Source organism: Erinaceus europaeus, chromosome 2 (genome assembly GCF_950295315.1).
Source record: "Erinaceus europaeus chromosome 2, mEriEur2.1, whole genome shotgun sequence".
Lineage (NCBI taxonomy): Eukaryota > Metazoa > Chordata > Mammalia > Eulipotyphla > Erinaceidae > Erinaceus > Erinaceus europaeus.
Genome location: NC_080163.1, coordinates 160,208,879 through 160,223,685, shown reverse-complemented (window position 1 = coordinate 160,223,685; position 14,807 = coordinate 160,208,879). Strand labels below are relative to the sequence as shown.

General features: G+C 38.3%; 1 protein-coding gene across 1 annotated transcript in view; it reads right to left on the bottom strand.

Annotated features, from left to right (window-relative positions):
* Nucleotides 1–14,807, bottom strand: part of BRD7 (bromodomain containing 7) — a 59,123-nt gene that overhangs the window by 13,652 nt on the left and 30,664 nt on the right. The window contains exons 5-8 of the mRNA XM_007538424.3: nt 12,871–13,015; nt 8,447–8,557; nt 1,066–1,250; nt 198–321 (exon numbers count right to left, since the gene is read on the bottom strand). Coding sequence (XP_007538486.1) covers nt 198–321; nt 1,066–1,250; nt 8,447–8,557; nt 12,871–13,015 — 565 coding nt within the window. The remainder of the gene's footprint in view (nt 1–197; nt 322–1,065; nt 1,251–8,446; nt 8,558–12,870; nt 13,016–14,807) is intronic.

Sequence of the window (14,807 nt, the reverse complement as noted above, 5' to 3'; positions counted from 1 at the left end):
GTGGGCTACCTCCCAGCCCCTCAATTTCCACTTTTAGAACCCATTACCTTAACTAAGAAGAATTATTAAGACTGATCACGTAATTTACAAATATATCACTACATCTTCTGCTGAAAGTTCTATGGCATCTATGAGTTAAAAAATATTTAAGGGCAGAGTTTCAGACAACCTGAATCAGAAAGGGAAAGCTTAATCACCTGGCTGTTAACGAGCCTCCTGGTCAGTTTTCCACCAGATTCCTTAACGATGCGGTCTATCTGCTCCTGCTCTCTCTCTAAATTACTGCTTCTCAATTTATCTTCAAGTATATCTTTGTCTTTCCTGAAAAATATACATTAAGTAAAAAGGGAAAAAAAGATTACTTCTGCTTTCTGTGTCTAGTTGTCTTAAACACTTTTCTCAGTGCATTCACAAAATCAATTCTAAATTGAATTTTTTGAAGACAGAACGGCACACATTTTTTTACATTTGATTGTTAAAATCTAAGTTGAACATACATTTAAAATATAGTCATCTTAGAACAAACATTCATCACAAGTTTATTTGCTTTCCATTACAAAAACCTTACTGACCACCTCCTCCCCACTTGTGAAGTGCCAGGTAACAGGTCTAGTTGTCAGTGATGTGAGCAGGATATACACAACTGCTTACAACGTGCTGACCACTGTCAGGCAGGCCAAGTGGTTCATTATTACTCCTGTCTGTTGACGTATAGTGGAAAACATGCATGATCTCAGTGACAGCCCATCTATTTAGGAAGGAGCTTAACGTATGCTTACGCTCAACTACCGCCCCAATTCTTTCATGGAATGAAATGATGAATACATTTTTCCCCTTAAATAAACATGCTTAAATAGACTTGCTAAAAATGTGAGTCTAACAATAATTTATAAGTTTTGAAACCACCTAAGAATACACATTCTGAACTATGGCTAATTCCATATGGTGTTTTGTATGAGAAAAGGGCTACATCATATCATCAGAATGGATTTTCATGCTAAAACCCCAACAACTGGAGACAAATTAGGAATTGGTTTTCCCGAAAGTCACTGGGATAATAATTACCTTTTGTTTTCCTTATTGGGACTCTTGAAAGCTTGTGCTTCAGCATCTCCAGTATCGTCCCTTTCTTTTGGCCAGCTGCTGCTGTCTTCCCCACTCTGCGAGGTGTCTGCTCTATCTTTTTGCTTTCGAGTTTTTTGCAAGTCTGCCATGAATTCTATGCTCTGCTTCAGGCTCTGAATTCTCTCCTAGAAGTATTTTTAAAAAGTTCTTACTGTACATTTTGTTATTGATTCTTCAGGTAACACATTTTCTCTCACTAGAGTTTGTACTTATTCTGTCATTATGCAGGAGAGAAAAACAATGAAACATAATTACACCAAGGGAGTGCTTATTATATTTAGGACCCTGGGTAGTAAACTCATTACTTCAATTTAGATAACTTAATTTCCAATGTAAAAGAATGCTTGAAAACATGAATTAAGACCAAATATTCCTTGCAGTATTAGATTTAAAAGTAAAGTGTAGCTTAACTAGATGTTAAAATTTTAAGAATTTCACAGAATGACTTATCTTTTGAAATAAGCACCTGATGCATTCTGGTTATCTTAGGATAAACATTGATGATGCTGGCATTTTCACTTCTCAATGAAAACATACCTTAGTATTAAAAGATTAAACATTTGCTAGTGGTTTCTTTCTCAGAGTGCATAATGTTCTTTTTACCAAAGAGCCCATGTGCTTAGTTTTCCACCACACTGATATACTGTGAAGTTTTAACTGTGGTTAAAAACATGTGGTTTTGACACAAATTTTAGGCGTGGCTTTATTTCCAGTGACTACTCCTGCTTTATTTTAACTCTAAAAGTCGTCACTGGCTAAAATATGGAATGTTATCTCCTTAGCGATACATAGCAACAAGGAAGACTTTAGCAGAGTAACAGAGACTACAGATCATTCAATTAAGAACAATATAGCCCTGAAATGCCAAATGACTCATCTAAGATCACAGAAGCAGTGAGGTAAGACCAGGCCTCTTATCTCTCATATGTTAGGCCTTTAGTTATCACACTTGGCTATATTAGCAGTACAGATTGTGAGAGCCTCAAAGTTATGGGCTTTTCTATTTTTAGTGGGGTTCCATCTTAAACTTATCACAAAACTATTAAAGTACTGTATTTTATTATTGCAAGAGATATAAGTAGCAGAGAAAATAAAAATCTTGTTAATTATCCAAAGAGGAACCAGTGTTAATAGGCTTAAAATAGTTTTTTTTTTTTTAATAAATGTACTTATTAATTGGATATAGACAGCCAGAAATTGAGAGGGTAGGAGAAGCTGGGGGGGGGGGGGAGAAAGAGAGACACCTGCAGTATTGCTTCACCACTTGCAAAGCTTTTCCTCCTGCAGGTGGGGACTGGGGGTTTGCGCACTGTAACGTGTGCTCAACTAAGTGCACCAACCATCTGGCTCCTTAATATTTTTGTCATTGCAGTATTTTTCCTTTCTTTTAAATATTTTTTAAGAATTTATTTATTAATGAAAAAGATAGGAGGAGAGAGAAAGAACCAGATATCACTCTGGTACATGTGCTGCTGGGGATTGAACTCGGGACCTCATGCTTGAGAATCTAATGCTTTATCCACTGTGCCACCTCCCGGACCACCGCAATATTTTTCTAAGCATTATGTACTAGCAGACTGGAATACTCTGGAGTATTTAGCAATAAGTATATATTCCAGTTAAAACGTTATTTATTTGCCTCCAGGGTTAACTCTGAGGCTCAGTGACAGCACTATGAATCCACTGCTCCTAGAGGCCATTTTTCATTTTTTAAAAAATTTTATTTATTGGTTTTCCCTTTTCTTGCCTTTGTTGTCTTTTTATTGTTTTTGTAGTTATTATTGTTGTCGTTGTTAGATAGGACAGAGAGAAGTGGAGAAAGGAGGCAAAGACAGAGAAGGGAGAGAAAGATAGACACCTGCAGACCTTCACCACTTGTGAAGTGACTCCCCTGCAGATGGGGAGCGGGGGGTTCGAACTGGGATCCTTAGGCTGGTCCTTGGCTTTGCGCCAAGTGCCCTTAACCTGCTGTGCTACCGCCCAACTCCCGCCATTTTTTATTTTTACTGGACAGGACAGAGAAATTGAGAGCGGTGGGGGAGACAGACACCTGCAGATCTGCCTCACTTCTTGTGAAGCGATCACCCCGTAGGTGGGAGGCTGGGGGCTCAAACCAGGATCCTTGCACTTCACACTATGTACACTTAACCTGATGCACTGCTGCCCGGCCCCTTTCTGCCAGGCTGAGCTTCACTGACAGGAGACAGATAACCAGGGACTCATGGCTGAGCTGTATGCAGTACCTCTTTATTCATGCAGAATGTAGCACAATCTAAGCCAAGCTATGTTAAACTAAAACTAAACTAAAAACTCACAATTCTGTCCTTATATATACTTGTCAAGTAGGGTGTAAATAGGATGTGACGTAGAGAGGGTGGAACAAAAAGAGATTGGTGAAAATCAGGGTGTGACAAGGAGAGGGGGCGGAGTAGGCCAGAATTCTACCACTGAACCACCAATGCCTTGGAGGGAGGGTAGTTCTTAGTTAATACTGGTTTATGTCAATAGACCGCAGCAGTGGGATCAAACCAATGCCATGCAGGCATGCCAGTGCTTAGTTAACAGTGGTTATGCAAATAGAATACAGTGTTAATCAGGGGGGATTAAACCAAATGAAACAGAAGGGGTTTTTAGAAGCAGAATTAGAAGCATACCAACACCTTTCAATTAATAATTTATAAGCATTTCCCAGTTATACAATTAAATATATATGTATTTTGTCTCCTGGGTTATTGCTGGGGCTCAGTTCCTGCACTACAGATCTACTGCTCCTGGAGGACATTTTCCTCACCTTATTGTAGTTGTTATTGTTGTTGGATAGGACAGAGATAAATCGAGAGGAGGGGAAGACAGAGAAGAGGAGAGAAAGATAGACACCTGCAGACCTGCTTCACCACTTGCGAAGCAACCCCCCTGTAGGTGAGGAGCCAGGGGCTTGAACTGGGATTGGTACACTGGCCCTTGTGCTTTGCGCCATGTGTGCTTAACCCACTCTATGCTACCACCCAGTCCCCACAATTAAATATTTTAAAAAATTTTCTTAGTAACTGTATAGAACTCCACTTTCTGTATGTGTCACAATTTAACTACCAACACACAACTGGACATTTCAATTATTTACAGGTTTCCATTATTAAAAATAAATCTGACAGATGTCACGAAATAAAATCTTCCTAGGAACCTGTATCCCTTTAGGGTAAATTTCTGTAAGTAGAAGCACTAGGTCAGAGGGAATACATATTTCTTCCAAGGCTTATGTTCAGAAAATTTACCAGTGTTTGAAAGTATTCATGCCAGATATCACTTAAAAAAGAAATAGCCAATTGGGGCTCCTGCGGTGGCGCACCTGCCTGAGCGCACATGTTAACAGTGCGCAAGGACCCAGGTTTGAGCCCCCAGTCCCCACCTGCAAGGAGAAAGCTTTGCAAGTAGTGAAGCAGGGCTGCAGATGTCTCTTTGTCTCTCTTCCTATCATCTCTTACCTCTTGATTTCTGACTGTCTCTATTCAATAAATAAATATAATAATAAAAATAGCCAGTTTTGATTTTTAAAACATCTTTAAAATCTTTTTTATTATCTTTATGTATTTATTTGATAGAGACAATCAGAAATTGAGAGGGAAAGGTGAGACGGAGAGGGTGAGAGACAGAGAGACACCTGCAGCACTGCTTCACAACATGTGAAGCTTTCCCCCAGCAGGTGGGGACTGGGGACTCAAACCTGGGTCCTTGTGCATTGTTACATGTGCACTCAACCAGGTGTGCCAGTACCCGACCCTGATTTAAAAAAAAATCCTGACACTTAAACTTTAATACTTAACATTTAAAAATATTAGTGAACTTGGTTATTTCTATATATTTTTTCTTTTTTTTTGGCTATTTGTGCCTCCCTCTGTATATCACTCAGATCATATCTTATTCCTTTATCTCAAGCACCTGAAGTAAGATTTGGCACATAGCAGGCACTCAAAGATGTTGATTAAATGGGTAGGCTTAGAGGTCATAGAATTATCAGTAACTTTTAAACTTAAAATATTTCCAAATTGGCACACTACTAATCTTTAATTTTCTAATGTTAAAGGACTTGCTTGCTTCCTTGCTGTAATAACTGCTAACACTTACTGAGTGCTTACCATATTCTGTGGGGTCAGTACTAATATTATCATCTCATCTTATATGACAGGAGAAAGGCTGAGGAAAGTTACGTAGCCCGTCTATAGTCACACAGCATTTATACAGTCAGGACTTGAATCTTTACTACTCTGCTTCTAAAGACACCAGGATTCAACATCCTACCAGTCATCTAGGAGATCGAGAATCATTCTAAATATATCCATTCATTTTTATCTGTTAATTAACATGAGAAAGGGAGAGAATGAGAATCAAAGCATCACTCTGACACACATGATGCTAGAGACTGAACTTGGGGTCTCATGTTTAAAAACTGGTGCTCTATTCACTATAACATTCCTGGGAATCCATCCATTATAAAAACAACATGTTTACAGTCACTATTGGTGTAAATGAAAATATGATGAATAACTATAATTTTTACAATGACCATTCAAAGCCTGCTATTTTTTTAGACACCATTCAAGGAAGGGTGTGCAGGACTCTCGGGAGCATTGCTGCTAGAAGAGTTAACTCAAAAGATCTAAATTTAAAGGTTTAAAAATTGCTGTCATAAGGATCCCTCCCACATAGGGTGGAGAGAACAGTCAACAGGAAGCTATAATACAGGATGGGTAGGGCTCCTCAACAGGAAGAGATCTGAAAAAGGGGGAAGACAACAGAGAGAAAAGGGAAAGTGGAAAAGAAAGGTTATTTTGTGGGTTTCCAATCACGCTACCCCAGTAAAATTCAAGAAAAACTGAAATCTTTTGTAAGTGGGGTCAGGCAGTGGCAAAGACTACAGAGCACAAGGACCTTGGTTCAAGCCTCTGGTCCCCAACAAGAGGGGGAAAGTTTCATGAGTGGAGAAGTAGAGCTGTAGGTGTCTCTCTATACTCCCCTCCCCTCTTAATTTGTCTCTATCCAACAATAAAAATCTTTTGTAAGTTATACTAACTACATTAATTAAAGTGAAAATAGTTGTAAATCAAAGTTAATAGATTTTTTATGGTTATCGCTACAGATTAAGTTTTCTATATACTTTTAAAAGTGACTAAAAATAGAATTTGCTGGATGTACTTTTACATTTACCTCAAAATACAACAAACCAACATTGGTAAGGCTTAAGATTCTGAGACTGCAAACAGCGGCATACACATTCCTCCTGCCTCTGCAAATTTTGCCAATAGGTAACCGGCTTATATTACAGTTTTTAAAGTCTTTAGGGAAAGGCTGGGAAATGATGCTGTCTAAATGTTATGAGTGCAAGATCAACCAATCCAAATGTTTTTCTTCCCTCAGCTAATTGGATCCAAGAATCTTTCAGAGCCAAGTACAGAAATCTGTAGAGCTAGGCATTTCTTGAAATTTAAAACTGATACAGGTGATCCTCTTAACAGCTGGAAAACCATTTGTAGCTACCTATAAAATTCTCTTCTATTATCATGAACTTCTCAAATTTGAACTCAAACTCTTAATTCTGATTTCCCTCTCTGTTTTCACGTTTTATACTTATTACTCTTGCAAGGCTTTTCCAGAATGCTTTCCCGTATCCTAACTCTTCTCTAAATGTAGCATATTTATGCTAGCAATTATCTTAAGAGATAGATTAAATTTTTTAAATATTTATTTTCCCTTTTGTTGCCCTTGTTTTTTTATTGTTGCTGTAGTTATTATTGCTGTTGTTGAAGTCGTCACTGTTGGATAGGACAGCGAGAAATGGAGAGAGTAGGGGAAGACAGAGAGGGGGAGAGTCAGACACTTGCAGACCTGCTTCACCGCCTGTGAAGTGACTCCCCTGCAGGTGGAGAGCCGGGGGCTCGAACCGGGATCCTTACGGCCCATATTTGCGCTTCGCGTGACAGATTAAATTTTCTTTGTGAATGAGAACACTGAAGCCCATTTTATTTCACACTCTCTTTTAGAGTTTTGAGAAAGACTTCAAAGGATGTGACTTACATTGTGCGTACATCTTTCCTACCGGCAGATGAAACCATCACCTTAATTTACTCTCAGGGTCTTTCTTCAGCTATCCCTTTAAAACAACACACATCATTTGCTGCCACTGTCAACACAATTTCGTCTTTGGTTGCTATCATGTGTAAGCTTGCTCATGAAGCTTTATGCTTATTTGTCTGTGCAATACACACATTTCTCCCACTTCAGATGCCTTGTTACCCAACAGTTCTTGTTCTTCATGGGAGTTTGCTCCTGTGAAGAAGTAGCTTTGAGACTATTCCAAGTTACTGTTCACTTGTACAGCTTGTTTCCTCCTACTAGACAGAGTTCCTATGCTTCAAGGGCACGTACATTAAATTAGATTCCATTCCTACAACGGGACGTAGAGAGCTTTCCTTCTGGAAGATCTCATGATTCATTTCACCCATTTTATCCTGAATTATAGGATAATATGGATAAGGAAACACAGATTATGCTTGATGTTTCTTTCACAATAAAAGTCTATATAGTTAATATCAACTTAAGAGTATTTAAATAATTACAAGGGAATGCCAATATTTATTTGTATGGTTCCAACTGAGAATTTTTCTACTACTTCTACTCTATACTATACCCCCCCCATACACTCTGGCTATACAGTAAACCAGTAGGATACCAGATGGATGTAAGTATAACCAAAAACACTGTCCTATGTCCAACTCATTTTTTCTTTTAGATGTTGTTTATATCTTTTTTTTTTTAAAATGGATCCATATATTTCTTTGTTTTATATATAAGAAAGGGGAAGGGGGGAGAGAGAAATGAGAGACAGAAAAAACAGAGCACTACGAGGGCATATATGATGCTAGGGTTTATTTTTTAATTTTTTATTTTATTTTTTTTATTTTTTTTCCTCCAGGGTTACTGCTGGGCTCAGTGCCTGCACCATGAATCCACCACTCCTGGAGGCCATTTTTTTCCCCCTTTTGTTGCCCTTGTTGTTGTAGCCTCGTTGTGGTTATTATTATTGCCATTGTTGATGTCGTTCGTTATTGGATAGGACAGAGAGAAATGGAGAGAGGAGGGGAAGACAGACGGGGAGAGAAAGATAAGACACCTGCAGACCGGCTCCACCGCCTGTGAAGCGACTCCCCTGCAGGTGGGGAGCCGGGGGCTCGATGCTAGGGTTTAATGCAGGGCCACACACATCAAGTTCTGTGCTCTGAGGCACCTCCCAGGCATTGGGATATTTATTTTAAAGAGTTTCCTTTACCTGGCTAAGAATTTTCATCCCTGAGTGCAACAGCTTCTTTGCAGCTTTATAATAAATGGTTTCTGGCTTGTTGTAAATCATAGCATTAGTACACATTAGTTTGAAGTTATCCTGTGGAGAGAATATTAAAGGGGAAAATGCATTAAAATAAAATAAAGTACCATTTTGTCCTGGTCTGAAATCACGTAGGTCTTCAAAAAAACCAAAGCAGAAAACTCACTAACAAAAACCTAATTTTTTTCACTGTTTATTAAACAACACTAGCAACACTTTATTGTCTGAAGATCTAATCCATTGTGGTTGTCGTCTCCACCACCCCCCCCCCCCCACACACACACACACAAACTTTGTCTTTGGGATTTCACCCCTCTGGACCAATGTTTTCAGGTATGTAAACAGAGAAAGGTTGAGAGAGAAGGAAGGACACTACAGCACTAAAGCTTCCTCCAGTGTGGTGGGGGCCGGGCTCTCACGTGGCTCATACACATGACAAACTAACTACCCTGTCCAGGTGAGCTATTTTGCTGGCCCACCACAATGTTTTAATACTAACAAAAGAAACACTTCTAAATTAAATTAAATATATTTTTAATTTAAATATATTTTAAGACATTTTCTGAATTCTTAAACATGCTATGCTCTATGTATAAACTTCAGATTTCAAGATGAACTTTCTAAATGGGTTTCTACAGTATAATTGTACTCAAAGAGCTAAAATATTTCTAAATCATATTTAAAAGAATAAATTTAATTAAATAGTAATTAAAATATTGCTCTTACATTTTAAGACAAAACATTTCAATTTTCCGTTTATGAGTTAAATAGTTTATTTCCAATCTTGACTGAGAACAGTGCTAAATTACCACAATGTTTCCTTCTAAATTCAAATTAACTCAGCAAAATTTACACTAATTTTCTTTTAAGTGAATAGTTGGATACTACCGTAAGCTAAACAGAATCTGCCAAATGTTGCAAAATCATGCCAGTGTGAAATAAACCATACAACCTCAAAGAGTTTAAACATGTAACTGGAACAGCCAAAGTAGCATAACTACTTTGGTTTAAATTTCAAAGTAAGCACATGCACTTGAGAACTAAATCCCATTGCATATTTTTGTGGTTAAATAATGTTTCTATCATATAATGTGAGAGTTCTTATACCTAGGCCTAAATTTAAATGATTAAAACAAAACAAAACAAAACAAAACAAAATCTCCTTTTCCTCCATATCCTAAACACAACATCCATACCCCACTACTTAATAGGGATGACAGCTTAGGACAGACACGTAGTAAAAATAGGGAGGGTGGGCTTTTTAAAAAAGCATATGAGAGGATTGGTTTGATGGTCACATTTAATGTGGAAGCAGTATCTATGGAATCTCAGTTCCTGGCCAAGTCTTCATAGTCAGTCAGGGTTTTGCTAGGTCCTGAATCTCTAGTAACCTGATGAAAGCTATGGAGCCACTACTCTATAGTGTGTGTATATATATGTACACATAAAGGCCAACATAAACATTTTCATGTAAGTTCTGCAGGGTCCTGGTCCTTTTAAAGTTTCCCCCCCCCGCTTACCTAGGTCAAGTGGCCTTGGTACAGATATTCTAAAAAGCTTTTAATTCATTAAAAATTAATAAATACCTATTTGGTGGGGGAGAGGCAAGTAAGGGGGAGAAAACTAGACTGCTTTCTCTTTTTCTTTCTATCTACCTACCTACCAACCTAGGCACTGCTCAGCTCTGGTTTATGGTGGTGCTGGAGATTGAGTGTGGGACCTGGGATCCTCAGACATGAAAGCTGCTTACATAACCATTGTCATATCCCCAGCCCTTGATTACTTTTAGTCATACTAAATGATCATTGGACATATAACTGGCGAAACAGCACTGGAATATTCTACTAACCACGGGTCTGGTCTGTCAAGGCAATTTACAGTTTCCATAAATAGTAACTATAATGCTCTGTAGGCTTGAGTCATCCAGAAAGCAAAAAGATACTTTTGCATACTTTTCAACCCTAAAGCATGCAGTGTATTGAGCTGAATTGGCTAATAAATACATCGGGTTATTGAAATTTCCCTAGGAAAAAGTAGCAATGTAGAAAACCCCAAGGACTTAAACATTTCCTTTCTTTTCTTTTCTTTTTTTTTTTTTTTGCACTTTTAAAGAAATATTTTTTGGGAGTCGGGCTGTAGCGCAGCGGGTTAAGCGCAGGTGGCGCAAAGCACAAGGACAGGCATAAGGATCCCGGTTCGAACCCCAGCTCCCCACCTGCAGGGGAGTCGCTTCACAGGCGGTGAAGCAGGTCTGCAGGTGTCTATCTTTCTCTCCTCCTCTCTGTCTTCCCCTCCTCTCTCCATTTCTCTCTGTCCTATCCAACAACGACAACAACAATAATACCTACAACAATAAAACAACAAGGGCAACAAAAGGGAATAAATAAATAAAATAAATATTAAAAAAAATTTTTTTTAATATTTATTTTCCCATTAGATGCCCTTGTTTTATAGTTGTAGTTATTATTGTTATTGATGTTATTGTTGGATAGGACAGAGAGAAATGGAGAGAGGAGGGAAAGACAGAGATAAGGAGAGAAAGATAGATACCTGCAGACCTGCTTCACCATTTGTGAAGTGACTCCCCTGCAGGTGGGGAGCCGGGGGCTTGAACCGGGATCCTTACGCTGGTCCTTGCGGTTTGCGCCACATGCACTTAACCCTCAGTGCTACCGCCAGACTCCCAAACATTTCCTGCTCAGTTCTGGTTTATGGTGGTGATGGGGATTGAACCTGGGACCTCTGGTGCCTCAGGGACAAAAGGCTTTTTGTATAACAATTATGTTATCCTGCCAGTCCTTTTTTCTTTTTATTTATTTATTTAAAGATTTATGTATTAAGGAGGGAGAAAGAGGAGAGAGAACCAGAGCATCATTCTGGCATATATGGAACTTGTGACCTCATACTTGAAAGCCCAATGCTTTACCCACTGTGCCTCCTCCCAGGCCACAAAATACTGTTTATTTCAATGATGACAAACCTTAACTATTTGTACAAGACTTTGGGCATACTTCTATTCTCTCCTGTTACTATAAGATCAGAAAAAATTTTTTCACAAAAAGAAAAAAAGAAGTGCCCCCCCACTATGCAATAATGTTGGAAATATGCTAGAGCAGTTCTAGTCTAATTCTCACCATATGAAATATTGGAAAAACTTTCCATTTCTCTATTGTAAAGGAATGTAATTCAGTATTCCCCCCACACCAAAAAAAAAAAAAAAAAAAAATTAAGGGAGCAGGGGGTCTGGCAGTAGTGCAGCGGGTTAAGTGCACGTGGCACAATGTGCCAAGGACCAGCGTAGGAATCCTGGTTTGAGCCCTCGGCTCCCCACCTGCAGGCGAGTCACTTCACAGGTGGTGAAGCAGGTCTTCAGGTATCTTTCTCTCCCCCTCTGTCTTTCCATTTCTCTCTGTCCTAACTAACAATGACAACATCAGCAATAATAACTACAACAACAATGAAAAACAATAAGGGCAACAAAAGGGAAAATAAATATATATAAAACTATTTTTAAAAATTAAGGGAGTGTCCCATATAAACTCAAACTGATAATCAAAATACAATTAAATTCTGGTGGTGTCAATTTTTTCTTTAAGTCCCAACTGATAGCTATCTGAATGGAAAAAGTCAGAGGTCTAGTAAGATTTTATTTATTTTCCTTCTGTTAACTAATTAAGGTCTAGCTCTGAGATCAGAAGAGCACTACAATGTTCAGGTGAAATAATATTATCTAAACTAGCTAAACTTGACCTTTCATAGAAATTTTATAAAATATGCAATTCTTTTTCTCCAAAAGAGTCAAATAGGCACACATCTGAAACCAACTTAAACTAAGATTACTTAAAGATTAAAAAAAAAATCTTCAATGACAACACTAGATAATGTACATCATATTGGGGGTTTATAGGTTCTTGCAAGTTTTAAAATTCCTGTGTAGTTAAACACGTTCAACAAATATAACTGAAGTAAACTCAGAGCAACTGCTTTTTAACAAATTATAAAGTGTGATTAGACTTTATGACAAACCATTTTACTCTTTATTTTATAATAATACACTCCAAAGATAATTATAAATAGAAAAGGAAACTAGTCTTATTAGACTTCCATTAAAATAATAATCATCCTGTTTACTAACACCAAGTTAAAAAGTATCCTGTTAGAACACAAAGATTGTGGCTATTAAAATAACTCTCAATTATCTGACAAGCAGAAAGTTAAACACAAAGATTCTGAATACCGGACACACAGATTTCTTGTAAGACTTTGTATATACAGGTTGTAAGTGGTTAACTCTCAACTGAATAAAGACGCACTACTTTATACTATGGCTCAATCTATTTCTCCAGTCACAACTCAAGTATCTAAGTTACCTTTAGTTCTTCTATGGATTGGTAGTCATTGTTCTTGATCTTTTCTTTCATGGTGCTAAAATCCATTGGGTGTTTAATAATCATAGAGTAGCCAGGGGCAATAAAATCAGTCACAGGAAATGAAAAGAAAGCACTTGGGTCTTTTCTGTGAAGATATGAAAAAGGCAATTTTATTTTTATTATAAACAAATACTGGTCTAGGAGCAGAAATCAGAGGAAACTCTTTTGATGTAGAAAAACACTGGTATGCTAACATGTTTTTCACTGGAAATTAAAGGAAAAAATTTAAGGACTAATAAGTATTTAATCATAAGGTTAAGCTAAGTTTCCATTCTAGTGGTAGCCTAAAGACAACCTCTTAAAATATGCAGTCTAGTAATTAGTAGCAACTCTCGCAGAGGGAAAAATGAAGCAAAATGGAAAAAGCTAAAGGAACTGACTAGCCTTTGGGAAAGTAGTAACATGCATGTTTACTAGCTTCAGGGAGGAAAAAAAGGCTATACACAGCTGAGGGGGTTCAGTGGGTAGAACCAAGGAGGTGCATTCATGTGACCCTCTGGTTCAATCCCTGGCCCTGTGTATACTAGAACAGAGGGCTGCTCTGTCAATAAAAAAATAAAAAAAGAAGAAAGGAAGGAAGGAAGGAAGGAAAGAAGGAAGGAAAGAAGGAAGGAAGGAAAGGAGGGAAGTAAAGGAGGGAGGGAGGGAGAAGGAAGGAAGGAAAGAAAGTAACCTTAAAAAAGAAGTGAGATAGTAACTATGAACATTTGTAACCTTTTATTCTAAGAAATTTGCACTATGTGTGTTTTCTTTTTTTTTTTTTTAAAGATTTTATTTTTTTATTAGAAAGATAGGAGGAGAAAGAACCAAACATCACTCTGGCACATGTGCTGCCGGGGATCGAACTTGGGACCTCGTGCTTGAGAGTCCAAAGCTTTACCAGTGTGCCACCTCCCGGATCACTATGTGTGTTTTCTTAATAGACACACCTTTATCCTGTGTGTATGTGGAGGGTGCTCTGAAAACTGACGATAAAAAAGGTCCTTATAATAAAACTGACAACAAAAAAGGTGGAGCAGTGGATAAAGCACTGGGCTCTCAAGCATGAGAATCTGAGTTCAATCTCTGTCAACACCTGTGCCGGAGCAATATTCTGGCTCTCTTAGGAATAAATCTTTTTTTTTTTTTTTTAAAGCCAGCATATTACTTCAAAACTTGAGAACCAGTGCTTTCTTTGCACGCACGCATGCACGCACACATGCTGTAATGTTAGTCTATGAGAGTATTTCACACCTTTTTATGTTGTGTATTACATCATGCCCACCCAAGTACCAATATCCCTCAAGAATGAGTATTTTCTTTTTAAATATATATTTTAATTTTAATATTTATTTATTTGCTTGTTTTCCTTTTTTGTTTACAACATTGTTGTGGTTATTGATGCCGTTGTTGTTGGATAGGACAGAGAAATGGAGAGGAGGGAAAGACAGAGGGGGGAGAGAAAGACAGACACCTGCAGACCTACTTCACTGCCTGTGAAGCGACTCCCCTGCAGGTGGGGAGCCAGGGGCTTGAACCGGGATCCTTTTTCCAGTCCTTGCACTTTGTGCCATGTGCGCTTAACCCTCTGTGCCACCACCTGACTCAAGATTTTATTTATTTATGAGAAAGACAGGAGGAAAGAACCAGACATCACTCTGGCACATATGCTGCCAGGGATTGAACTTGGGACCTCATGCTTGAGAGTCCAAAGCCCTATCACTGCGCCACCTCCTGGACCACACAGTATTTTCTATCATAGGTTCTCAACTCTGCCTATGCATGATAGTCATTAGAGAGGAACTTAGAAACATTCCAGCGGGGAGGCTCACCTTAGACATATTATATCCGAATCTCTTGGGGAAGGATGGGTCTAGGCACTGATATTACCAGGGTTT